This window comes from Eretmochelys imbricata, chromosome 26 (genome assembly GCF_965152235.1).
Source record: "Eretmochelys imbricata isolate rEreImb1 chromosome 26, rEreImb1.hap1, whole genome shotgun sequence".
Taxonomy (NCBI): Eukaryota; Metazoa; Chordata; order Testudines; family Cheloniidae; genus Eretmochelys; species Eretmochelys imbricata.
In genome coordinates this window covers 2,617,470-2,644,020 of record NC_135597.1, presented here as the reverse complement: position 1 = coordinate 2,644,020, position 26,551 = coordinate 2,617,470, and the positions used below count along the sequence as shown (strand labels likewise).

At 45.8% G+C, this 26,551-nt stretch overlaps 1 protein-coding gene across 2 annotated transcripts; it reads left to right on the top strand.

The window, feature by feature from the left end:
- The first annotated feature begins 636 nt into the window (after positions 1–636).
- ERLIN2 (ER lipid raft associated 2) lies at positions 637–23,067 on the top strand. 2 transcript variants are annotated; one of them, XM_077805656.1, is made up of 12 exons: positions 637–663; positions 2,532–2,653; positions 4,069–4,150; positions 5,113–5,159; positions 6,747–6,808; positions 8,063–8,188; positions 12,296–12,369; positions 12,656–12,714; positions 14,242–14,333; positions 15,368–15,457; positions 18,680–18,759; positions 19,917–23,067. In XM_077805656.1, the coding sequence occupies exons 2-12, from the start codon at positions 2,547–2,549 to the stop codon at positions 20,097–20,099; spliced, it is 1,002 nt and encodes a 333-aa protein (XP_077661782.1). In that variant the 5' UTR covers positions 637–663; positions 2,532–2,546; the 3' UTR covers positions 20,100–23,067. The 2 variants fall into 2 exon arrangements, with proteins under 2 accessions (XP_077661782.1, XP_077661783.1); XM_077805657.1 differs by lacking the exon at positions 637–663 and adding an exon at positions 2,133–2,151.
- Positions 23,068–26,551: the final 3,484 nt, after the last annotated feature.

Here is a 26,551-nt window from a genome sequence, read left to right as displayed (position 1 = left end):
AGGGGTGAGGCAGTTTTGGGAAGAGGCATAGGACCATGGCAAACTGATGGCCACATAACAAGTGAGCATCGGAGCCAGGAAAAGGGCCCAGAAGTCTGGGGCTACACAGTGGGTCGGTGTGGGAGCCAGGCCCAGGAATAGAACCCAGGAGTCCACAGCTGCATGGTAGGTCAATGTGAGAGCCAGGAAAAAGACCCAGGAGTCTGGGGCTACACTGTGCATCGGTATGGGAGCCGGGCCCAGGAACGGGACCCAGGCATCCAGGGCTGCACGGTGGGTCGGTGTGGGAGCCAGGCACAGGAACAGGACCCAGGCGTCCGGGGCTGCACGGTGGGTCGGTGTGGGAGCCGGGCGCAGGAACAGGACCCAGGCGTCCAGGGCTGCACGGTGGGTCGGTGTGGGAGCCGGGTACAGGAACAGGACCCAGGCGTCCGGGGCTGCACAGTGGGTCGGTGCGGGATCCAGGAATAGGACCCAGGAGCCCGCCCCTCCTTGGCACTGGCAGGCCGGTGCGGACCCCACGCACAAGCCAGGGCGTGAGTCTCTAGCTCCCCCTGGCGGAGCCGCCGCTGGAACTGCAGGGCTCGCGCGGCCGGGGGCGGCGCGCAGTGATGATGGTATCAGCGTCACCGCGGCGACACCCGGAAGTCGCTGCAGCAGGCGGTGAGTGCGGGAACCCTCCCTCCCACGCCCGGCCTAGATCCCTGCTCCCGCTCCGCCGGGTCATCCCCCCACTTGCTCCCCAGGGTTGTCCCTTCCCCCTCCTGCCCCCAGGGCCCGCCCACCCTGGGGATCCCTGCCCCCTCCCCCACAGGGCCAGCCCCCCTCCCAGGCTCCCACTCCTTCTTCGGGGACCCGTCCCCCCCAAGACCCCCTCCCCTTGATGGGCCCCTCCACACCAGGGCTGGACTCTTTCCAGCCCCCCCTCCCGCTGCCCCCAAGCCTGGGACCGGCGCCCCCCTTCTCCTTAGGGCTCACCCCTCCCGCCCCCCGCTGTCCCCAAGCCTGGGACCGGCGCCCCCCTTCTCCTCAGGGCTCACCCCTCCCGCCCCCGCTGTCCCCAAGCCTGGGACCGGCGCCCCCCTTCTCCTCAGGGCTCACCCCTCCCCCCCCGCTGTCCCCAAGCCTGGGACCGGCGCCCCCCTTCTCCTCAGGGCTCACCCCTCCCCCCCCGCTGTCCCCAAGCCTGGGACCGGCGCCCCCCTTCTCCTCAGGGCTCACCCCCCCCCCGCTGCCCCCAAGCTTGGGACTGGCGCCCCCCTTCTCCTCAGGGCTCAGCCTCCGCGGGGTGAAGGCTCATTTAAGCACAGCTCCTCCTGGAGTTTGCTGTCTGAGGTTTCCTTTATGGCTGCTTCATCCCCAGGGGCAGGCAGGGGGTGACCGTGGTTTATCCAGCCCCCCAGGTCAGGCAGGCACCGCACGGGTGAAAAGACAGAGACAAGGTCCCTTCCCCAGCGTAATTTACAATCTAACCCAAGACCAGAGTCTGAGTAAACCAGCAGCAAAAGGGTGGGAAGGGTGCGGCTGGGGGAGGAGGGAAGGAGATGGCAGCAGCTTGGATTGGGTATTAGGATTCCTTTTAATGCCTGAGGGTACGAGCTACTTAACAGGCAAATATGTTTGGCCTTGTGTTTGTGGTTACGAATTATACCCCGTGTCTATAGCGTGGCTCAAAGCCTTCCTCGGAAAAGGAAAGAGACGTGGTGTTTTTTGTATAACATCTAAGGATTTACGGTTCTAAGTAACCTTTCCTTAAGATCATATGCGCTCCCATGTGCGCTCTTTCTGATATTCACAAATCGTAAATAATGGTTTGTTGGGAAATAACATGCAATGACCATTCTGTGGGCGCAGGTCAAAATTACAGTGGCAGAGCTGCACGTGCTGCTTTGTTGGGCAGCCTGTACAATTTGGTCAGGACTGCAAGAGGCCTCCCCTCCTGTGGAGGGGCATGTGTAACTCCTGGAGTTAATGTGCCCACATCACACAGACTGCGTGTGCCACTTGTGCATGTTGCTACTATAGCAAAACAGCTTTAAACTCCACGGAGACTGAGCCTGGAGAATAGGATATCTACACTGATAACGTGAGGTGGAAGTTGCACTAGGCTCTTGGCTTTCTGGTTCCTTTAACTGTACCCCAAATGCACTGGTAGGCTATGTCTTAAAACTAATATTTTAGTAAATCTAAACACAGAGAGAGAGACAGAGCTGAGATGTTATCCAGTGGCTAGAGCGGGAGAGTTGGAGTCAGGACTTCTGAGTTCAGTTCCAAGCTCTATTACAGATTCACTCTGTGACAACGGGCATGTGAGTTCTCTGCCTCAGTTTCCCTGTTTATAAAATGGGAGTAAAACCTACCTCCTGGGAATACCTGAGGGGCTTAATTTTTGTGAAGCACTTTGAGATCCTCTGCTGGAAGTATAGTTATTATTCGAGCTGGTGTCAGTAGTAGGCTAAATACATTTAGTTAAATATTTCTCAGTTTGCCTCAATCTTTGATCTCATGTGCTCTACATTCCCTTTCCCTAGGCTGTGCTCTCAGGAATGGCCCAACTAGGTGCGATAGCGGCGCTGTCTGTTAGTTTTCTGGCTGCAGCTCTCTTCTCTGCAGTACACAAAATTGAAGAAGGACATATTGGTGTTTATTATAGGTAAGACATCCATCTGGAATATTGTTTGGATTCACGGTATTTTGAAACCACAACCCAATGGCTTCCCCATCAGACGCCAATATTCTGTCAAAGGAGAGTGGAGTTGGGGAAAGACATAGTTTGTGATCCCAGATTGGTAACAGAAGACACTCAAGCAGTCTTAGAAATTATCAGTAATTCCACTTTAGTATGAAATATCTTGTGACTCATCCTCCTTCACTTGGATGTAAAGTCTGAGTTTGAGCTTCTGTGTTTTCCCCAGAAGAGTTGACGACACCCCATAACCCTGATATTGAAATAAGGACTGCAGCTCTCTGCTCTGCTTCAGGTGCTTGTGATGATATCAGCTCTGTTAGGCGAGAAACAGAAGTTCAATGTATGGTCTTGGCTGGTTGGCAGGTGAAGGAGGGACTGACTATGGAGATGTTGGTGAAAGGTGCAGACCTGACAGCCATGAGGATTTAAGTCCTCTGTTCATCCTCAGATAAGATAAAACATTGACAGCATCAGCTTCCCTGCTCATAGATGTGCTCTGACCTAAAGAGACCATCTCTATGTGCGAGAGAGAGTAATTCAGTCTCCATGGCTTATTCAACCTTTAGCACCACTACTGAGCCTGCCAACTAGGGGAGTGATTAGTGACAAATGTAAGGGCATGTTTTTGTGATATGGACAGCTGTCCACTGGGGACTGGATTGAGGGCCTTCTCACCAACTCATTCCACATAAGCTACTGACTAGCTGTTGGGTGATAACTTTTGATTACTATCAGCCTGGGCTGGATTTGAACCAGTGACCTGGAGGTGAAAGGTCCAAATCCCATGGCACTGATTTTCAATTGTTTAGTCTTAGGGTATATTTATTCCGTCTCCATTTGTTTTCTGAGACTGGCGGGCTCTCCAGCTGCTTTGGGTTATTTGTGTCATTCGGGTTCATTAATTGCTAAAGTCTTTCCTCATGTATTCATCATAACTTTGAAAAGGTTTTCAAATCTGCAATCATCATGCTGTGTGTCTGACTCTTAGCTAGCTGGTGACTTTTCATATCCTAACTGGCAATTGGATGTGGCTTGTGACAAAGCAAAACCAACCCCCCACAACCACAGAGAACAACTTTTCCTTTTCTTATCAGAGATGGGAAGAGCTTGTAAGGTTTTAGTATGTGCTCATTATCTAAAGTGTCTTCAATATGCTCTGAATTCAGGGTACACAAACTGTATCAAGCACTTAAATTAAAGGAGAAAAGTGTCCAAGCACAGATGACAAATGCAGATGACAAATGCAAATAAATGTCAGTTTATTTACCTTTTCAGTGCATCTAATCTTTAATGCTTCCGTGCCTTCCTATAGTCAAAGGATCTGCAGATACTTGTGAATAAACTGTGTACCATTCTTCTCTTTGTTTCTTCTCCTGCAGAGGTGGCGCATTGCTGACTTCCACCAGTGGACCTGGCTTCCACCTTATGCTCCCCTTTATAACTTCCTACAAATCAGTGCAGGTATTTTTGCATTTGTCTGCTTACATTAGTGTTTTCCCACCAAGTTGGTCAGAGAATGCTACATTTGGGACATCACAATCTTTTCCAGGGCAACAACCTGTGATGTTGCTGGCACAAGACTGATGATGGCACTCTCAGAAACCTCCCAGAGGAGAATCTAGGCAGGAGAGGGAAATGCCCTTATGCTCAGTATGAACCTGATCCAATGTTCACTGAAGTCAGTGGGAGCTGGTCAGACTCTACTTCCACAAAGGGTGAAAATGGCCTATGTGCAGAGGGCCAATGCAAGGCATATGTACCACTTAAAGCCCTGTGGGTACATAAGGCTTGTGTAGGACCTCTGCATGGGGCCAGAGCAGCAGGGGACATAGAGACCCTGCACTGTAAATGGTCTTTTGCATTACGTTCTCCCTTTTTGTAGTTCCTCCTACTCCAGCCTCGGTTAGATACAACAGACTGCTGCAAGGTTTGCATCACTGGAGTTGCCCCAGGCCTGCTCTGAATTTTCTGGGCTTTTTCCCCATGATCTTTCTCTTGGGATGGTACATCTTTCTTTTCCCCAGTTTTTCTTTCAAGCAGGGGAATAAACATCCCAAAGTGGGGACTTAGAACCTGTCCAGTAAACTTGCAGGCTAGATCACTGGCAAATGCTCTCAAAGAATTATGCAGTGATGCATTCTTTCTGTTGAGCAACCTTTGGACAAGTGGCTTTAAGGTTTATCCCTAGAGCTGACAAGCGCTGGACAGCAGATGGCGGAATAATCAATAGAAGCAGATTTAGTTCTGGCTTTTGCAGTTCCCCAGGCTATTCCAGGACAAAGGGGTGATGTAATGAGGAACCTGAGAGGAAATACTCTGTAAGATGACAGGAAAGCTGATGAAAAACAAAGGAACTACATAACTCTTGTACTGTAAGCAGGCTGGCTCTTAACTGAATCTTTGTTCTTTCTCTCTCTCTCTAGACTACATTGCAGACAGATGAGGTGAAAAATGTTCCTTGTGGTACCAGGTGAGATGTCGGACCATCATCTGGCACAGCAATCAAGTTACCCCAGTTTTTCTTCTTGGTTTCTCCCCATGCTGAATCATAGCTTGCAGTAGTTGAATGTACTTTGCCCTTTGTTCCTGTTAGCAGGCTGGTCAGGTGCCGCCCTGCCCTGCCCCTGAACTGGATCCTATGTTTTCAGGAAGCTCCAGCATACTTTGACATTTGTTGCCTTATTGTAGCTGCATGTTTGGGGTGTGTGTGTGTTTGTTCTTAGTAGGAAAACAATAACACTCTGCTCTTAGGGTTATACCACTTCAGAATAACATACAGTCAATAATGCGACTGTATAATAGTAACAACGAGCGAGAACTTCCTATAACTTGGCAGTTCTCTTAAAGCCCACTGATTTGATTCATCTCTGGCAAAAAAAAAAAAAAAAAAAAAAAAGGACTTCTGCTGGCATAAACCAGGATGTAAGGTTCCCAGGAGCGGAAAGTCCATCAGGGTATAGGTTGTGGTGACTACAGCTTACCTCTACTGAGAGCACACATTAGCTCATCACAGCCTGAAAATTGTGTTGTGCTGACTGGGGCAGGGCCATGGACAGGGCAGGCAGGGAACATGCTGTTTCAGAGCCTCCACTCTACAGCCTCAACTGGTGGGGCTTCTGTGGTGTCAGGTAGACGCTGACTGTGGCTTCCCACTGTGGTACCCTGGGGAAGGGGGCAGTGGAAATACTCTACCCACTCCAGGGCATGAATGTCCTTATGGGTGTGACTGCTCTTGTCTCTAGGCTTGAGAGGGGAACTAAGTCTTCATGGCCTGATTCTTGGCCTACTTAAATTTCAAGTGAGGATAGACTGCATTACAATTGACTTCAGAGCCTTTTCCATGTCTAATCCTTTATTTAGCGCTTTCTGTCCATGGATCTAAAATCCTGAGCCTCACTTGCTCTCTGTGAAGCAGGTTTTATCCTCACTTTGCCAGTGGGAAAATAGAGGCACAAAGAGGATAAGTGACTCGTGTGAGGTCACAAGAGAGTCAAAGAACTAAGGAAAGGATTCAGGAGTCCAGAGACCCCCCCCACACACACACACTCTAACCACTAGACCTGCTCCTCCCAAACTAGAACCCATTATTCCTAGCTTACATGTAGCTAAATCCAGAGTAAACTGGGCCATTGTTCTTGGGGTTCCCCCAAAACCATCCACTTGGATTTGCTGTAAGTGCAGGCCCACCACTGTGAACCACTGTTACCAAAGGTTGTGAAGTGTCCCTTTCAGTCCGCTAGAGGGTGTTGTCTCCATGACTGGTCCCTCCTGATGTTGTCTGTGACAGTTGCATGATCAGCCTCTAGCAAATTGTGAAATAAGAATTTGCTTTTATGAATGGGTTCAGATGCAGGACTGTGCTGCTGTGAGCTCTGTTCTCTGCCCCGCATCCTAGTCTCCTTTAAGTGCTGAATAATTATGGAGAAGCAGTGCCTTGTTCTAGAAGAGCCAGTACTGCATACATCTTACACCCACCCTCGACCCTGGGTGTATCTCTGAGCAGCTTTATTAATTTGGAATGTTACACCCTCCTTTTCTTTTTCTCTTTCTTTCACAGTGGGGGAGTGATGATTTATTTTGATAGGATCGAAGTGGTGAATTTCCTGATCCAAGGTGCTGGTGAGTTATCTCTGCCAATGAGTCTGCGAGGCTACAGTATGAAGGACTGTCAGATCTGAGCGTTAGTACGGCTTTTGCCTTCTGAAAGCTCATTATGTTCCTGCTAATGCAGCATGGGGTTGAGAAATCTTTTCTGCTTGTGCAATGATTGATTTTGGAGGCCGGAAGAGCCACAGAAATTCAGCAATGTCCCCTTTAAAGCCCTCTGCTCTTTAAACTTAAGTGTTTACGCCCAAACTTAATTTTAAATGTTAAGAGACAGAACCAGTTTTACTATTTTTTATATATTTCTCTGTGTTTTGTTATCACTTAGATGTTCTTATTACTTACTACCACAGATATACTCATTTTTCTAGTACCTTTCATTGTAATACCTATAATGCCTATCAGATTATTATTACTTATATCATAGTAGCCCCTATGAATCCCAGTGGTGTTTTGCTAGGCACTGTCACGAAGAGCTAACAATCTAAATAGACAAAGGGTGGGAGAAGGGGTTCAGAATACCATCAGAGAATTGGCATGTGAGACACAGATTAAGAGATTTGAGCACCTTTCACTCGAAATACATCACAAACTGATTTATAGAGTCCCACTGAAATGCAGCCACCTCTGGGGTGGAGTGCAGGAACCATCTAGCACATTGGAAAAGGGTGGATACATTGGCCAAGAACATCAGGGCAGACCTCTCTGCTTGTGAATACACTCGTGGGTCCACAAAAAATTCATGGAGAGTGGAACAGAACCAGACCATTTTAGGTCCCATTGATTAAAAGTAAATCCATGTACAGCTTTGGGCCTGGGGGCTTCCTCCTGCTCTGAGAGTCTCACAAATTGCTTTGTACATGCCCAAACTCACTAATCCACATATCATATTGTTCAGACACATAATCCGTGTCTCACTGCTTCTCAGCAAAGATTTAATAGCAGATGCTATAGAAAGGTCTGGTGTTACTAAGACTTCATTATGTTTACAAAGCATATGACAGAACATTGGTTGTACATTATGAAGTATTAGCATCAGTAATTAAACCTTCCCTCTCAAAATAAATGAACAAAGTGCGCTTCTGCAGTGCAGAAATCTTCTTTCCATTTTGTTCACTTGCTAGTGGGAAGGCTCCAGGCATTGGCCGTGAGTCGCCCCCCAGTGATTAGTGCAGATGTATCAAGCTCCCATTGCACGTATCCCAGGTGGAGCCCGACTCAAGACCACCGCCATTCTGGTCTAATGCAAACCTCTCTCCTTCTCACCAGTGTATGACATAGTGAAGAACTACACAGCAGACTATGACAAAGCACTCATCTTCAACAAGATTCATCATGAGCTGAACCAGTTCTGCAGTGTTCACACTCTTCAGGAGGTCTACATTGAGCTGTTTGGTGAGCCCCATCTCTGCCCTGGGTCACTGTAACCTTTACAGATGAATTGTCACATTCACCCGAACCTAACAACATCTAGAATCATAGAATATCAGGGTTGGAAGGGACCTCAGGAGGTCATCTAGTCCAACCCCCTGCTCAAAGCAGGACCAATCCCCAACTAAATCATCCCAGCCAGGGCTTTGTCAAGCCTAACCTTAAAAATATCTAAGGAAGGAGATTCCACCACCTCCCTAGGTAACGCATTCCAGTGTTTCACCACCCTCCTAGGGAAAAAGTTTTTCCTAATATCCAACCTAAACCTCCCCCACTGCAACTTGAGACCATTACTCCTTGTTCTGTCATCTGCTACCACTGAGAACAGTCTAGATCCATCCTCTTTGGAACCCCCTTTCAGGTAGTTGACAGCAGCTATCAAATCCCCCCTCATTCTTCTCTTCAGGAGACTAAACAATCCCAGTTCCCTCAGCCTCTCCTCATAAGTCATGTGTTCCAGTCCCCTAATCATTTTTGTTGCCCTCTGCTGGACTCTTTCCAATTTTTCCACATCCTTCTTGTAGTGTGGGGCCCAAAACTGGACACAGTACTCCAGATGAGGCCTCACCAATGTCGAATAGAGGGGGACGATCACGTCTCTCGATCTGCTGGCAATGCCCCTACTTATACATCCCAAAATGCCATTGGCCTTCTTGGCAACAATGGCACACTGTTGACTCATATCCAGCTCCTCGTCCACTGTAACCCCTAGATCCTTTTCTGCAGAACTGCTGCTGAGCCATTCGGTCCCTAGTCTGTAGCGGTGCATGGGATTCTTCCGTCCTAAGTGCAGGACTCTGCATTTGTTCTTGTTGAACCTCATCAGATTTCTTTTGGCCCAATCCTCTAATTTGTCTAGTCCCTCTGTATCCTATCCCTACCCTCCAACGTATCTGCTTCTCCTCCAAGTTTAGTGTCATCTGCAAACTTGCTGAGGGTGCAATCCACACCATCCTCCAGATCATTTATGAAGATATTGAACAAAACCAGCCCGAGGACCGACCCTTGAGGCACTCCACTTGATACCGGCTGCCAATTAGACATGGAGCCATTGATCACTATGTATTGAGCCCGACAATCTAGCCAACTTTTTATCCACCTTATAGTCCATTCATCCAGCCCATACTTCTTTAACTTGCTGGCAAGAATACTGTGGGAGACCGTGTCAAAAGCTTTGCTAAAGTCAAGGAACAACACGTCCACCGCTTTCCCCTCATCCACAGAGCCAGTTATCTCGTCACAGAAGGCAATTAGATTAGTCAGGCATGACTTGCCCTTGGTGAATCCATGCTGACTGTTCCTGATCACTTTCCTCTCCTCAGAATTGATTCCTTGAGGACCTGCTCCATGATTTTTCCAGGGACTGAGGTGAGGCTGACTGGCCTGTAGTTCCCAGGATCCTCCTCCTTCCCTTTTTTAAAGATGGGCACTACATTAGCCTTTTTCTACTGTTGCTTCAGCAAGGTTTTCTGCTGCTACCACACAAAATCTAGTAGTAAACAATCAGAGCCTCCTTTAGGCCCCTCTCCATAACTGATAGGATTCAGAGGAGATCACTCCAGTAGCTGTTCCGTTCGTGACCAAGGTTGGTTCAGTTTAATTAGTTATAGTTACACTTGCCTCTGGAGCCAGAAGTATAAGGAATGTGTAACTATAATTAAACAGAACCAACCCTGGTCACAAACAGAACAGCTGATTGTCCTAGCTAAGGTGTGGAAGCTTCATCAGGTAGATGGCTCTGTTTAGCTAACCCTTGCAAAATAGTCATGAGAAATTTACTGGTCCAATCATAAAAAATATAAATGAGAGCTTAGTCGCCTATCAAGAAATGTTACTCATTCAGGGCAAGTAAAATGCTGTATGGGGAGCTTATATCTTGGTTCTACTAAAGCAGCTATTACCATACTACCTAGGCATGCCATGTGGGTGTTTGAAGAATCTCTCAGGGAAATCTCTCAGGACTGGACAGATTATCCTCCATTCTGACTGCAGGTCATCTTAAAACTAGACTGTGCAGAGACGAGGAGAACCTCTTACAGGAGGGTGTCCTGATAGTAGAGGGACAAACAAAATGTCTTAATTGACCGTTACCCTTTATAAATTCTTTTGTTGTTCTCAGGATTAATTTTTCTTTTGAAATTGTGAGAATGTCTTTGCAATACTTATCTCAAACCGGAGCCCAGGCTCACTGTGTGACATTTGCACAAACACCCTGCGGGTTCCTCCTTGAGACTCCCTGATCTAGTCTTCCTATCGGAATGTGTGATGGTTACTAATCATTAACTACTGTATCAGAACTGCACTTTTTAAGGGACTAAGAGATCCCTGTTCTGACAGTGCACTGCTACAAAATATATCATTGGGACTCGCTTCTATAGAGAAACAGGAGGGGAATTGTCAGAAAATATATTAATTCTTCACCCATAGGTGTCTCCAGATGACATCAGCAGCTGCTGATGATAGTTGCTAAAAAGAGACTAAAGTAAACTGATTTGCTCTGAAGGAAGGGTCTGTATACATTTATATGCACTCCTTCATGATTGTTTCTGTCTGAGCAGGATGCTTTTTGGCTGAGGAGTTAGAAATGAGGTGCAGCCCATTGAATACAGACCTATGTCACCATTCTCTGCCTCTACATCTGGAGGCAGGTGCAGGAAACTGATAACAGCTGTTTCCTAAACTCCTGCCTGAACTGTGTTTTGAATGTGAATTCCAGACACCTGAACTGGGACAAAGCTAATAACTGAGGGAGTGAGCCTGGATCACTTTCAGGGCTGTTAATTTTTTATTTTCCTGTTGCATTTCTCAGCAGGCCCCAATGGAACATAGAATTTTCATTGAAGCTTTCATTGAAGCAGGGCTTTGAATTCTTTAGTTCCTTTTGAAATTCCCCAGCTACACTAAAGTTAATTCCTACCCACTGAGCCAAGTGGATTTGCTGATGAAAATGTGTCCAACCTATTAAACTAACAAATGTGACCTTTTACCTTTCTACCTTTTCCTTGTTCTGTCTCTTGCTGGCACACATTCAGCCTGGGTAGATCAAGGCCTGGCTAGGCCAGGTTTTAAATTACCAGGACTGCTCCAGGACCTGTTTGGAATGATAGCGTTGGGGGACATTGGTTAGAATAGCTCAGAATTTACTTGCAAACACACCATGCTTGTGGACATTTCCTTGAGTACTCACTGGAGCGTTGTGGCATCCCTGAGTTCCTCTAACAGAGAGACTCTTAGAAGAAACCCAGAAATAGACATCAGGGAGGATCCAGATCCCCTGTTGCCCGAGGACCCCTGACACTACAGGAAACTTGCCAAGCTGTGTACGTCCACCTGATCTCATAACATGACACCTGCTCAGTGCTCGGAGAAAGATGAAAGTCCCTTGAGGTCCCTGCTGGTATGATATCCTGAGATAATATTCCTTCCCTGGTTCTGAATTTGGCAGTCAGAGGTGCCCTGTGCATCTGAGTGGTAGGCACAGTGGATAAGGATCCAATCCCAGTTATCCCTTGAGATACTGCCAGTTGACTGAGTAATTGTCCATTTATTCCCAGTAATGTGGATTCTGAGAGTACCTCCGGGGTCCATAAATCCCAAAGGTATATTACTGGAGCTGTGGAAGGTTGCAGGAGTTTGTAAATACCCTTCTTTTGTAGATATTGGTGGTGCAAGTTCACCATCAAGACAGACCACCCGTCCACTATTCGTCCTCCCCACCTCACCCCAATTACGGTATTTTGGTTTCACCGCCAGTTTTGTCTGGTCTTGCATCTTGTTTGTGATACCATCTTGTTTTGCTTGTTTTCCGCCTGAAATTTTAAATCAAACCTGATTTACTCAAAGGCTTCAGGGCCTGGCTCAAGACTGGGGTTTTGTTAGGGGAAAAAAAAAGTGCACACAGGTGTGTCTTGATTTCCCCTATGGGATATGTAGCCTCTGTGTATCTAACCTCAACTTGTGTTTCATTTCCAAGAATGCTAAATCAAAGCCTATCCTGAATAACTCCACAGATGATCTGAGAGCCAAGTGCCTTGTGTGTTCTTTAACCATGTCTCACTTTTTTGATACCAGATCAGATTGATGAAAACCTTAAACTGGCTTTGCAGCAGGACCTGACCACCATGGCCCCTGGACTCGTTATACAGGTAATCAGGGTCACACCTGGGCTGTACAAAGTGCTGATCATGGGGAGGACAATCCCATCTGGTACAGAAATGCTTACGAGATTGGGTGTGCAGTGCTGGGCAGGGATGGAGAGCTGTAAGTCATTTCTGGAAAACGGCTCTACCAACTAGACTCCATGTTGAGTTCCTTGAGGCAACTAATTATCTTTGGCCCAATTTTAAGTCCCACAGTTTTGTTGCCAGTGTTTTGGTTTCTCGCGGCATGTTAGCTGTTTGTCTACCTTCCTCCTATTCACTGTCTTTCCAGGCAGTCCGCGTTACGAAGCCAAACATTCCAGAAACAATTCGGAGGAATTATGAACTCATGTAAGTGCCTGGGACTCTCACCTTTGTGTTACCAAAGTGAATTTGTCATCCAGACTAATATGTTTTCATAGTATGCTGTGATTTCAGTGCCCTCTGCCAGACACACTCGTTTACCCTCATGCTGGCTCATTGCCATGGGCAGGAGGCCCAAGTGATGGGAATGGCATCATGCAAGCATGCCTCTGCCGATGGGAAGGTTTTTCTGTATTTTGTGTGTGCGCAGGCATTTGAGTGGCAAAAGTGGTTCATTTGTGGGCTCCGTTGACCTTGACACTATGCCTTCAAGGGCCTCTTGGTGAGTGTGCACAAATGGCGGGGTGGATAATCCATAATCCTGCTCTTTGAATGGCAATGAAGAAATTGTTGATACAGCAGGCTGAAGACTTCACAAAGCTTTGAAATAACTTGTTTTAATAATACTTGACGACATGATCCTGTTGTTTCAACACTTTCTAAGCCAGCAGCCTGTCTTGCACTGACCATTCAGAAACATACAGGTTCTCTCAGCACTTTGCCACCAAAGAGAGAGTAATCAAGAAAGGTCTTCCTTTCTCCCCAAATCCTCTCCCAAGCCTGTGTCCCTACCCCAGAAATCCAGGTAGCTTGTGTTTGATGCGGCCACAGTATGGGGATTCCTTATTTTTACGATCAGCCCATTTTTATCTCCTCTGTCACTACAAATACAGCACGGGGTGTGATGTACTTTGGAGAGTGGCTAGTTCCTCAGGCCTGACTTCTGCTCCGTGTGCTGTTTTTGAAATGGTTGAAATTTTAGGAGAAAACATGAGGGTGATGTTTTCAAAAGAGAATGTTCTTTAATTTCACTTCGTTCTTAGAAGGCAGTAGGACAGTGGGGGTGAGAGAGATCCGGAGCCATTTTACTAAATAAAAAAAAGTAGCATTTAATCCTGCACGTACACCTCCCAAAGCTATTTTCTTACAAATAGAAAAGTTTCCAAAATTTCCAAGTGAGAAAGGGAAAACTTACAGCTATGGCTATGTTGAAGGCTAAGGTTTTTTATATAGCTTCACTTTCTGCTTTGTGTTCCTAATTTAATAATTTGATACCTCCACTAATGGTAAATTTATAGGTGTGTATCCGAGTAATTAGTGCTTATATCCTCTATCAACTGCCCTCCACTAGAGGGTGATCTGCTCACTGGAGCAGGTCTGATTCACCCAGCAGAGGACAGCAGTACACATCACATACTGGGTGATCATGCAAAATAGCACCTTTACTTGTTGTGGGGGAGGAGAGGACTTTTTATTTATTGGGTCAGGAAAATGGAGTGGGTGTTTGTCTATGAAATTAGCGAGGTAGAGTGTGAGTGTATGCATTGTTCTGTCCACAACCTGCCCCTGCAAATGCACTCTAGAGAGAGAATTTACCCAGTGTCATGCAAGCGGGTTGCAATGGGACAAGCATGGAAGGCATGGCTGTCACCTAGGGAGGATGGCTGCACTTTCGAGAACTCAGATCCTGTGTGGTCGCTGCAGTTGTACATCTGGCTTGTTCTGGCTCACTAGGGAGAGCGAGAAGACGAAGCTGCTGATTGCGGCTCAGAAGCAGAAGGTCGTGGAGAAGGAAGCAGAGACGGAGAGGAAGAAGGCCCTGATTGGTCTGTATATGCATCTCCCATACATATGGCTGGTTGAGAAACTTTCCAGGCGTGGGTGGGTGGCTAACCCAAACACCTCTCTGGAAGTACACGCAGCACATGTGCCTCTGCTGGGTCTTGTGCGAGCAGCAGTGTAGTCCGATGGTGGCTCGAAGAGATTTTAAATAAGGCGACTATAAACAAGATTAACGCTGGTGGTTTGTGTGAAGTGGGAAGAGGCAGGCACTGACGTTTGGGGAGGGTGAGAGAAGCTCTAGCACATCTCTAGTCTAGCTGGTTCTGTCCAGAGTCTGTTAACAGCAAGCACAGTGACAACTGCACCACTGAAGGTGTGAACCGAGGGATTCGTTGTGAATGTCTCTAATCAAAATACAGAATTTTACAGTAAATGTGCAGTCACAGGTTCCTGTGACTAAGTCTGTTTAAAAATGAGTTCCCCCTCATTTGGGCTGCTGCCAGGAGTTCTTTGAACAGCTCTGTATCTTGTAGATGTGAAAATGCAGAGTGTTCTCTTTCTGCTTGATACCCATCTCTTGCTCAGGTAAAGCCTCCGCAAAGCTCTGGGCTTCTCAGATGGTTTCCCTGTGCTTGCTTTGACTACAAACATCCGTGGATGTGATGCTGTACCTCTTGGGGGCTGAAAGTGCCTGTATAGGGTATGTCCACACTGCAGTCCAAGGTGTGTGCGCCGCATGTGTGAACATACCTAAGAGAGCTTTAATCTAGCTAACTGGGGTATCCATAAAAGTGAAGCCATGGCAGCATAGGCTGCAGCATGGGCTAGCTGCCCAAGTACGTACCTTGGCTCCCTGGGGGCTTCGCTGATATTGGTACCTGAGCTAGCTAGATCAAAGCTAGCTCACATGGGTCTACACCTGCTGCAGTTGTACCTTCAGTTGCAGTGTAGATCTGCCCCATAAGGATTGGGTTTGCCAGAGGGAGTATAAGGGGGTGTGTGGCTGAGATTGCTTCTGTGAGAAAGGAGCTCGGGTCATAACTCTTTGGGCATCGAGATGTTTCCTTTACCACTACAGAGGCAGAAAAAATTGCCCAAGTGGCTGAAATAACGTATGGACAGAAGGTGATGGAAAAGGAAACGGAGAAGAAAATTTCAGAGATTGAAGGTGAGCAACAACCTTTCCAATAAACAAATTCCTTTGTGCTTCTTCTCGGAAGATTTCAAAGCACATCACAGATATTTTAGTTAGTCCTCACGATGCTGCTATGAGGTGGGGCAGTATTATCCCTATTTCTTTTATGGGTAAACTGAGGCACATACAGCCTGTGAGTTGGCCAAAGTCTAACCACAGCATGACTGAGCCCCCATGTGAAAGTATAGAGGCCTTTCATATTGAACCCCTGTGTATGGTTGATGCAATAACCTTTCATGTGAACCTCGAAATGCATTGCAACGTTCAAAACTTATTTGTCTGCGTGCTCAGATTCTTCCCTTCATTTCCATCCGCATTTCACACTGGAGTGCTTGGAGGGACTAGGTCTATTGGGAGAGTAGGACGTGTTCACTCTGGCAAATGTACCAAAGTTGGAGAGCCCCAAACAAACTCCGAGACGCTTGTTGCTGCAGCACGGGAGGCAGGCAGTGTGATTATCAACAGTATTGCAGGAGCCAGCACTGCAGACTCCCACTCTCCCAAAGGGACACACCTAAGAACCAGGCAGAGCATCTTCCAGAAACAGAATATCCTAGAACTTCATTAGGAAATCCTCTCAGGGTATGGTCCTGCCATGCCATTCCATTCAGACACCCACAGTGTTCCATGGAAATTTACATCTGCCCCTCTTTCTTCAGAATTTTTCTAAAATGTGGACACCTGTCAGGAGTTTTTGGTAAATGTAGCTCTAGATCTTTGGTCTAGTCAAAAGGAAAAAAAAAAAAAAGTGGCCAAACCCATCTCACCAGTTTATCCAGTTCTGAGATAAGCAGAGGTCTGCCTTGCAGCTTTCAAGATCCAAAGATCAAGGTGGTGTGTCTTAGAGAGGTTTCAGAGTAGCAGCAATGTTAGTCTGTATCAGCAAAAAGAAAAGGAGGACTTGTGGCACCTTAGAGACTAGCAAATTTATTTGAGCATAAGCTTTCGTGAGTTACAGCTCACTTCATTGGATGCATTCAGTGAAAAATACAGGGGGAGATTTATATGCACAGAGAACATGAAACAATGGGTGTTACCATACACACTGTAACGAGAGTGATCAGGTAAGGTGAGCTATTGCTAGCCTTTGGCACGAACTTTTGTAGTGATAATCAAGGTGGGCCATTTCCAGCAGTTGACAAGAAGTCTGAGGAAAGTGGGGGGGAATAAACTATTTCCCCATGTTTATTCCTCCCCTCACCCCCCCGCCCCCCCAGCTTTCCTCAGACGTTCTTGTCAACTGCTGGAAATGGCCCCCCTTGATTATCACTACAAAAGGTTCCCCCGCCCCACCCCGCTCTCCTTCTGGTAATAGCTCACCTTACCTGATTGCTCTCCTTACAGTGTGGATGGTAACACCCTTTGTTTCATGTTCTCTGTGTATATAAATCCCCCCACTGTATTTTCCACTGAATGCATCCGATGAAGTGAGCTGTAGCTCACAAAAGCTTATGCTCAACTAAATTTGTTAGTCTCTAAGGTGCCACAAGTCCTCCTTTTCTTTTTGTCTTAGAGAGGTGATGGTGTGTGTGTGTGGGAGGGGGAGAGGAGGAATCTCCCTAGGCTAAAGAAGTGAGTGTTTCTCTTTAAGCATTATCAGCAGTAAACAAGCCCTATATTCTGGCTTCTCCTGTCATGGATTCCTGCGTTATTCACACCCATCTGGAATTGCTGTTTGCTTCCTTTAGGGGCCATTATTGACTAGGGGCAGGAATGGAAGCATTTCCTTGCCAATTATCTCTCTCAAATAATTTTTCTTTTCCAAGGTGATGGTTCTGAGTGCTTTATAGGAGCTTGAGCTCTTAACTGAGAGCGCTTTTCCCCATGCAGTGCCTTGTGTCAGGCAAATTCCAGGACAAGAAAAGGGCTCTGCCTCTCTGGCTCAGAGCTGCAAGGCCCTATTTCCAATTATGTTCATTATAGGCCCTGTCAAGTTTTTACAGAAGCCCACTGAGGAGCCAATTAGAGTTTTACAGATCAGCAGCTTCTCATTAAGAAGTTCCCAGCAGAACTACAATAGTTTTTATTTCTTATGAATACATGTCACCAGGTGCCAGGCCTTCACTCCAGCTCCATACCAGGCAGCAGCCCGTGCGTCCTGCAGGCAGGGAATTTTTGCCCTGCCTCCGCCCTTCCAGCTGCTCTGACTGAGTCGGCAGAGTGTTCTCATTAGTTGGCCAAATGGAGCGAAGCCTCAATTCACAACCTTCCAGCTGCTGGTATTGTTTTTAAATGTGGATGTTCTCCCTATTGGTGGAGATAAAGGAATGGTTTATCCAGTTGTTTGCTTTGAAACAGCTTGAATAGGATCCCAGTGCACTCTGACAAGCCTGGATTGGGGAGTGTTATTGCTCGCTGAGTTGGGTGCCCTAAAACAGCCTGTGAATATCCAGGGAACACAGTGGACCATACAGATAAGCCTGGATTTACAGATTGTGCCAGTGTAACATTAGTGTTTATTAAATATGGTTAACCACAAAAAGTCTGGGTAAAAGAATTATGCAATAGGCAGTGGGGAAGTGTTGGTTTCTTTAGATGACCTTTATAAAATGTTTAATCTTATATCCCTGCCTGATACTGACGGGAGATGGTTCTCTACGACTTGAGCACTCAACATCTTGCAGGATCAAACCCTTTGTTTGCCCAGCTCTTGAAATCCTGGAAAAAGCCAAGCTAAGAGCCCATCCAGGGGCCTGAGTTTAAGGGTTAAAGATCCCCTGACTCTTACACAAGTATTGGGATGTTAGCCGCAGTGTCCTGGCCAAATTACAGTTTGGGTAATTACATTCGCTACCTAAAATTCCGCCTGTGGTTTCAGTTTGATGGGGTGTTCTTTATGTCCTGTCCAGATGTGGTGTGTAGGATTGCTAGCTGCCATGCTTTTCCCCAAGAGATGACTGCGTTTTGGAGGAGGGTGAAGAGATTAGCCATTTGCCTCTCTTGCAGGGGAAGCATTGGTGTATAATCATCCCATTACATTTCAGGTGTGGGGAGAGACTGTAGCTTCTGGCCCTATTTCTTCCCCCATGGCCCAGGTGTGCCACCCATAGTTCGGTGGTGGTGTGGATACCCTGGCAGTGTGTGGATGCTACTGTGAATACAAAGATGGGTCCAAATGTGGAGCACAATGTTTAACAAGTTACAGCAGCTGCATGCTCTCTTGTGTTTAAATGGCTGCCATGGTTTTCCTTACAGACGGTGCATTCCTTGCTAGGGAGAAGGCAAAAGCTGACGCCGAATGCTACACTGCCATGAAGATAGCAGAAGCTAACAAGGTATTTATTTGTCCCTTTGTGCTAGGCACTGTACAAACAGAACAAGATGGTCCATGTGCTGAAGAGCTGATAGTTTAAAAGAGGAAAGAAAAAAAAAAAAAGCCAGCTGTGATAGTGACTCCCTGCTACATGTACAAAATGAATGTAGTTACTGAAAATCAGGCCAGACTGATGGGGGCACTGTTTGAACAGTGTTTACATTAGTATTTTGGTGGCATTCGCTCTGGAGGAGAGTTAATCATTAGACTAGAATGGCACTTTGTCCACACAACACACAGTCAACCTGTGGAACTCCTTAGCAGAGGATGTTGTGAAGGTCAAGACTATAACAGGGTTCAAAAAAGAACTAGATAAATTCATGGAGGATAGTTCCATCAATGGCTATTAGCCAGGATGGGCAGGAATGGTGTCCCTAGCCTCTGTTTGCCAGAAACTGGGAATGAACGACAGGGGATGGATCACTTGATGATTACCTGTTCTGTTCATTCCCTCTGGGGCACCTGGCCCATCGGAAGACAGGATACTGGGCTAGATCGACCTTTGGTCTGACCCAGTATGGCTGTTCTTACGTTCTGTAAATATGAATCTGTCCAGAGGAAGCCTAAATGTGCTGGCTTGTGCTTTATGGAGGCCGCTCTGTTAAATGCTTTTGAGACCAAGGTTCCCTCTCTAGAGAGAGCTAGAGCTGCAGCACTTGGATATGATGTTAGCTCTGCTACAGCCAGAAAGTTTTAACTAATGCTCTGTGTGCCGCCTGGCAAACTTCTTGCACAAATGGAGCAGGCCTCTAGAGGATGCTTATTATGAGAGGATCTGATTACAGGCCAGATCAGAATCATGCTGCTCTTATCCATGGAAGTCATCAATCTAGCAGAGCCATGAACCTGCTGGGGAGCAGCAAACGGGAGAAGGAGAAATCAAATGGACAAAACTCTCGGGTGTAGAGTTAGGGGGATCACTGCCAACAGCAAATACCGGAAGGGAACACTGTGTTTGCTGGTGTTTCTTTAAATAGGAAGAAGATTTGTATTCATGTTTTCGGTTGTCTGCCAGGTACACTAGTGCTCTGGAAAAATGGATCCCTATGTGATCACAACAAAAGCTTGTTAGTCAGTAAATCTGGACGGCTGCTGATGTTCTGTTTTCTCTTCATGCAGCTAAAACTAACTCCTGAGTACTTGCAGCTGATGAAATACAAAGCTATTGCATCAAACAGCAAAATCTATTTTGGCAAAGATATTCCCAACATGTTCATGGACCACACGGGGAGCAAGCCTGCAGAGGGACTGGTGGAAGAGCTGAGAGGAGAGAATTGGGCTCCTGCTGCTGAGGATGTGTGAAACCTGTTTATAACACCTAATGACCGTGCAAAATTTCTATTTATTTTTTAACAAATGAAACAAACCGAGAAGTTGGTTTCCCCTTTTGATTTTTTTCACTGTTCTGTGCTGAAGCAGATGAGCCAGATTTAACCCTCTCAACCTTTTTTCTAGAAATCGGGTTAGACACAAATACTTTGATAGTCACAGGCCCTTTTTTGGTTACTTCTCAACAGCCAGGTTCAGCTCTGCACCATATCTTGACTCCTCCCTTTTGGAGGCCTGGTTATTCTGGAGCGAGGGAGAATCCTGCAAATTTCCAGCAGGATGATTTGTTGTGTGGTTAGGTTGATTAAATGAAGGTTTAAGTTCTGTGTGAGCATTTATAGCAATGGTAATAGGAGAGGTAATGCCCTTCTTTGCTGCTGGAAGCTGTCCTTTCTTTTGCTGGAGATTTCCAGTACATTTTTTTTGAGCCCTATGAAAGAGACAAAGGTGCTAGGATTTTTGTACACTACATATCCCAGCTTAAGCAAGGCAGCATGGATGTGATGGCAGAGCTTGTTAATTTCCCATGTCCTGAGATCAGTGTTTTCGCATTGTCCATATTTTGTAGAGGGATAAGGAGGTTCTATATTCTGTAATTCTTTCTAGAAAATCATCTGTAGAAGTGGTGCGACCAGGTCAGGGTTGAGGTGCTCTGGTGGGGGCAGTGTGCGCGTACCCTGTTCCTGTTCTCTGGCTAAATGGGACATCAGTTTCCCAGGATGCCAACATATGGTACCTTTCACCAACAGCAAATTGACTTTTAGGAAAAGTAGCTTACAAAAATTATGAATCACTCAGACCCCCGTCTTGCAAACACTTTTGCAGGTGAGTAACTGTGCTCAAGTGAATGGTCTCATTGACCTATCATTTCCATAAGTGTTTGTAGGATTGGGCCCTACATTTGAAATAGCCCAGCATGGTTCAGTGGCTGCCATACATTATCAGGAAGAGAATGTTCAGACAAGTTGAAGTGAATGGCTAATTTAGACCTTCTGTAGGCATTTTGATTCATGTTTAGCAGGGGCATACAAAACACAGCATTGTATAGTCGCAGGGAGAGACAGGTGCCCCGTTGTCTTTAGACAATTCAGAGAGAACAATTTCTCCTTCTCTCCCTCCAGAATGATGCTGTAATACATGTGGTCCATTAAGGTGTGATTTGATTTGTTTTTAAGTCTTCAGGTATGCAGCTGGGAAGAGTCCATAGATTGTTTTATGATGTATTTTATATATATATATAGTATGCAAAATCAACTGGGGGAAAATAAAGGGCTTAGCATAATTCAGGGCAGGAGAGAACATCTGTTCCCCCCAGGCCATTTCCTCCCACTTGGCAGGAAAGCCTGTTTATTAATCACTGTTTTATTTTGCAGCCTTCACACAGATACACGGTGGCTCCAGCCTAAGTGCAAACACAGTTGTCCGTGGCCAGCTTATTTCATTTGTAATCTGTTGTTCCATAGAGCTGCCACATGCTACCATTGGTATTAGCGTCCTAAACTCATCAGAGTGCTCAACCTGTCTGGGTGTTTTTGTAACACCACCGCCCCCGTCAGATAGAAACATGATGAATTTCTACTGCCTCCTATATTTTTCACATTCTTTCTCTTTAATATTGTCACAGCTTGAATGACGACTACTTTGCCTGTACTTGAAAATGTAAAATGAAAGCTGCCATCAGTTACCGCATGAAAAAACTGATAACTCTATTTGCAGTATAAGAAAAGTCTTTATCTCTTTCTATATATTTTTTTTACTTACTGGAAAACCTGAGGTTTATACCATAAATTCAGATTCCAGACCAATGTACTACATTAGACAATACTGCAACAGAAAAATTAGATCACTACCCCAGCTCTCACATAACTAGCATTTGCAAATCGGACAGGACAGGAACAGGAAGAGCGTGGGAAGAGCAGAACTTTTCTTTTTTTGGGGGGTGGGATTGAGGTTTATACTGAGGGCGGTCTCACTCGTTCAGGATTGTTTCACACTCGTGGTGAAGATTTGCATCTAGTAACTAATGCGTCGTTTTTAATCAAACATTTTTTACTAGGGGGAAAAAAAAAAGCCAAAGTGTGTTGAACCTTCTTATATGACTTTCATGTAAACCTGTGTGGAATAAATAGGGCTTTTTTTTACTATAAAAGAATGAGGAAAAACACAGAAAAAGAAGTAGCCAGTATTAGTACAATGTTAATTTAAAACACAATCTTACAACCTAATTATTCCACCTGGTTAACAACTTAGGGTGTGTCTACACTGCAGCTGCCAGCATGCGCAGCCCAGCTAGGCAGACTCGTGCTAGCCTGGCTTGAGCTAGTGCACCAAAAATGGCAGTGTGGACATTGTAGCTGGTCAACACTGTTACTTTTAGCCGAGTTAGCGTGAGTCTGTCTGCCCGGGCTGGGAGGCTCGCTGCCTGCTGCAGTGTAGACATGCCATTAGTTACTGCAGTTTGTGAGATGATAAAGTGAAGTCTTCGCATAATTGGGGGGTTTTACCATCATTTAGTTAGAGCAAAGCTGACACCATGACTTTCTCTACCAGACTGCATCCACTGTTGGCGTCTGACACAGTTTCTTCATTATTTTATACATTTAACCTCTTTTGCCTTCCAGAGTAAATTTGCTACTATATTTGACTCTTTATTCCATCTCTTCCTTGTGAGCATAGTGACAGGATGTCAGCTGGGTCTTTCTTTCTTTCTTGCATGCAAATTTGCAATGAGCATTTGAATGTTTAAAACCACTTGTTTAATGAAGGGTCGATAAGGGGGATGTGAATGGTGATGTTTGGGAATCCCTGATTGAGGCATGAAAATAACTGCACTGGCAGAGTCCGTTCTGACCTGTGTAAGCGTTGGAAGTGATGTGTTGGAATAAAAAAGCTGTTTTATTTTACTATTTGTTATGACTGAATAAAAGGTTTTTCACTTGTAGCTGTAATATTTTTTTCAAGCATGAATGAGCTTGAAACATGTTAGCGTGTACCTGGACAAGGAGTGGGAGGGGAACGAGATCTACTCTAGTCCCTTAGCTTCACTGTGGCCGTTCAGACAGCTGTGTGCAGAGCAGAAATGTATATACTGGGAGCATGCTGCTGTTACCAATGTGCAGAGTGAATGGACTTGGAGTATAATTATTGGATGCCAGTGACAAATTTCTAGGGTATGGAAGAGTTTGAGGGGAATAATTTTGTTCGTTCACATGCTTGTTTTACATTTAACCTGACAGAGGGCAGCATAGTGTGTTTTTTAGAGCAGCTGTGTAAACACTAATTGTTCTGAATATCAGAAGAGGGGAAGGCAGTTGCCTTGCATCAGAAGACAAATATTTTGGTTCAGGGTACCATGTGACAATCTTACCATTCGATTTGTGGTGATAAAGACTGGGATTGTTACAGGAGCCTAGTATCTAATTCCTGGATGGAAACCCTTTTAGGCTCCCTTATCAATTCCAACTAGAATGTGCGACTGGTATTGTTTCAGCAGTGCTGTGAATGGCTCCAGGCCTAAGTCCTTGCGCTGTGAAGCTTCATCACTTGCTCAAATCGGATACATGGAACAGACATTGGGGCCTAGAAAGCTTTGGAGACAGGGAGGCTTAGTGAACTAAGTGTGCATTTCATAACTTTTTTCAGTATCTTAGGCTGTGCTCTAGAGCAGCTGCTCCTAACCAAAGGGGGGGCTCAGTCTCTGTGGACCATGCAGTCCTGCCCTTCCTTGCTGGGACTGCCCATAAAGAGGCCAAAAGATGTTTTGTGATGTGGACGTCAAGAGGCTAGACTGAGTCCTGTAGCTCCTTCCAAAATAGCCTCTGATGGCAATGGCTGGACACGGCTGGGTGTAGTTGAAAGGGCAGTGTCCCATTGTGAATACCTCTAGGCCATCCAGTCCTCAGTCTTTTAACAATAAGAAATAACATTCTCAGTTTCCTATCTGTAAAAAGGGCTAGTGATACCATCCTCTGGAAAGCACTGTGGTGGGTGAACGTGTAAAAGCGCTCTGTAAGAGCCAGGTATTATTATTATTACCCAACAACCCCATAGTCTACAATAGGATGAGTCAGCCACCCTGAATTAATTAAAGCTAAGGTACCTTTTCTCTCCTCAGCTTCCTGTCAGAACAGAGGAGTAACCAAGCAACCAAATAGCTCAATTTGCTGTAATTTTTCTGAGTCACGAATGCAAAACATGAGCTAGGCAATTTAAAACAGTTAAACACTTATACGCCTGGGCTGGATGAAAGAAAAGGCCATCATGCAATAATTAGTGGCTGTGACTGATTTAGGCAAGACCTTGTCTTGCATAACGTGCTGCTTGGTTTCTAAATTTGTCTGCAGTAAGGAACAAGAAATCATTGTGAGACCCACTGCACACCCCCGTCTACAAAATGGGGAATAACTGGCTAGGTGTGGTCATACTGCTGACAACGATCGGGGGCTGATAGTGAATCACAAATTGGAGCCAGCCTTTTTTGCAACTGGTAATACGCTGGGGTGTCGTAACAGGAGTATTGTATGTCAGACACGGGGTAATTGCACCAGGGATGCCTCAGCTGGAGTGCTGTGTCCAGTTCTGGGCAGCACACTTTAGGGAAGATGTGGACAAATTGGAGAGAGTCCAGAGAAGAGCAACAAAAATGATAAAGATTTAGAAAACCTGACCTATGAGGAAAGGCTTAAAAAACAACAACACATGTTTAGTCTTGGGAAAAGAAGGCTGTGGAGGACCTGAAAAGTCTTCAGATACTTTAAGGGTTGTTATAAAGAGGACAGTGACCAATTGTTCTCCATGTCTACTGCAGGTAGGACAAGTAGTAATCAGCAGCACTCACCTGGGATATGGGAGACCCAGGTTCAATTCCTCTTTCTGGATTTGAACAGGGGTTTCCTACCTCTCAGCCTGGAGTTGGGCTGGTTCCTGCTCATGGGTTGCTAACGGGAGAGAGGGGTGTGCTGGCTGGCTTAGGCTGTTCCCTTGCTGGCTTGTGTGGATCGCATTCTTAGATGCTCTCTCCCCCAATTCATTGTAGAGGCAGCCTAGCTGCCTAACTCGGTTTTGTGAGATAAGCACCTACACCCAGTGTTGTTCCTGTGATTTTCTACATTCCTAAGTTAGGTGCCGTGATGCTCAGCGTTGCAGTGCCTAAGTCTTTTTGTGGATCCTATGCGTGGAGAGGAGTCAGGAGAGCAGACGTCAGTGCCAAACTTGGACATGATTCTTAGAGAATTAGGTAAGGAGGGGGAGAAAGGGCAAACAAATAAAATGAGTTAAAGGAGTAAAGTAAAGCAAAATAAAAAGAAATTAATCATAAGCACTGGAGTCAACACAAATAGCTGGGTCCTAGCCAGGGCTTACTGCCCAGGCCATAGCTTTCCTTCTCAATAAAAACGCCTGTCTGAGCTCTCCAGTATTTACAGTTCTCATTTAATGCAGCAGGGACTGAAGGGAGGGACCTGGCAAAGGAAGATTTAGCTTCCTGTTTACCCCATTCCTCATTTTCAAAAATACATATTAATTGGCCGTTAAATGGTACGGGTGCTCTCAAGAAAGTGGGCCCAAACGTATGTCCTTGTCTCATTTGCCACAGAACCTTCGCATGCCCAGCTGCCTCTCCTATGATTCTGCTGTCTCCGTTCCTGTCCAGTTTTGTGCTCAGAAGTTTGCAAAACTGTGCTCTTTGGATCCTTTCTGACCGGAGTTACAGTCTTCCAGCCACTGAGAGTGTGTGTTTTCTGGGGAATAAAGATGAAATCAGCCTCTGAGGATTTAGTCTCTGAGTTTAGCATCACTAACTCTCTCTTGTTGCATGTGGTTCCATATGAAGTCAGTGGATAAATATTTTCTGTTACACAATGCTGCCAGGCTTTTGAGAGAGGGATTATATTAGAAATATCTGTGAAGATAAAAGGAGCCGGAAACCAAAACCTTTTTCCAGTGAAGAGCAGGCCTTTTCCAGTGCCCTGTCAAACTCCTCTTTTGTGTATAGAAGAGGGCCAGAGCTCGCTTTGTTGACATCATTCAGTAATTCCCAGGTGGTTCTGTGGTGCAGAGCCTGTAGGACAGTGAAGTGGCTTCATTCAACAAGTGGTGTCTGATCAGAGTTGGAAAAGCAACTCTAACAATGCCATCATGGGGTTTCATGATTCTGTTGTTCCAGATCAAATTTGCTCACATGACAGCTTCTCTTATTGTCCACGCTGCAAGTTCTACCTAGATCTGAAAATCCAGCTGTGCTTTCTGCCCATTGCATCAGCACCAGCAATAAAGATTCTGTGGTTGGAAATGAGCTAACTCTGGATTATCTTCTGCCTTGTACATCATAAACCATTTATTCTTCTGCAGCCCTGCAATTGCGAATTCACCTTTATGTACCACTTAAACCCTTACATGATGCATAGGTCTTGAACTGCACAGGAGTG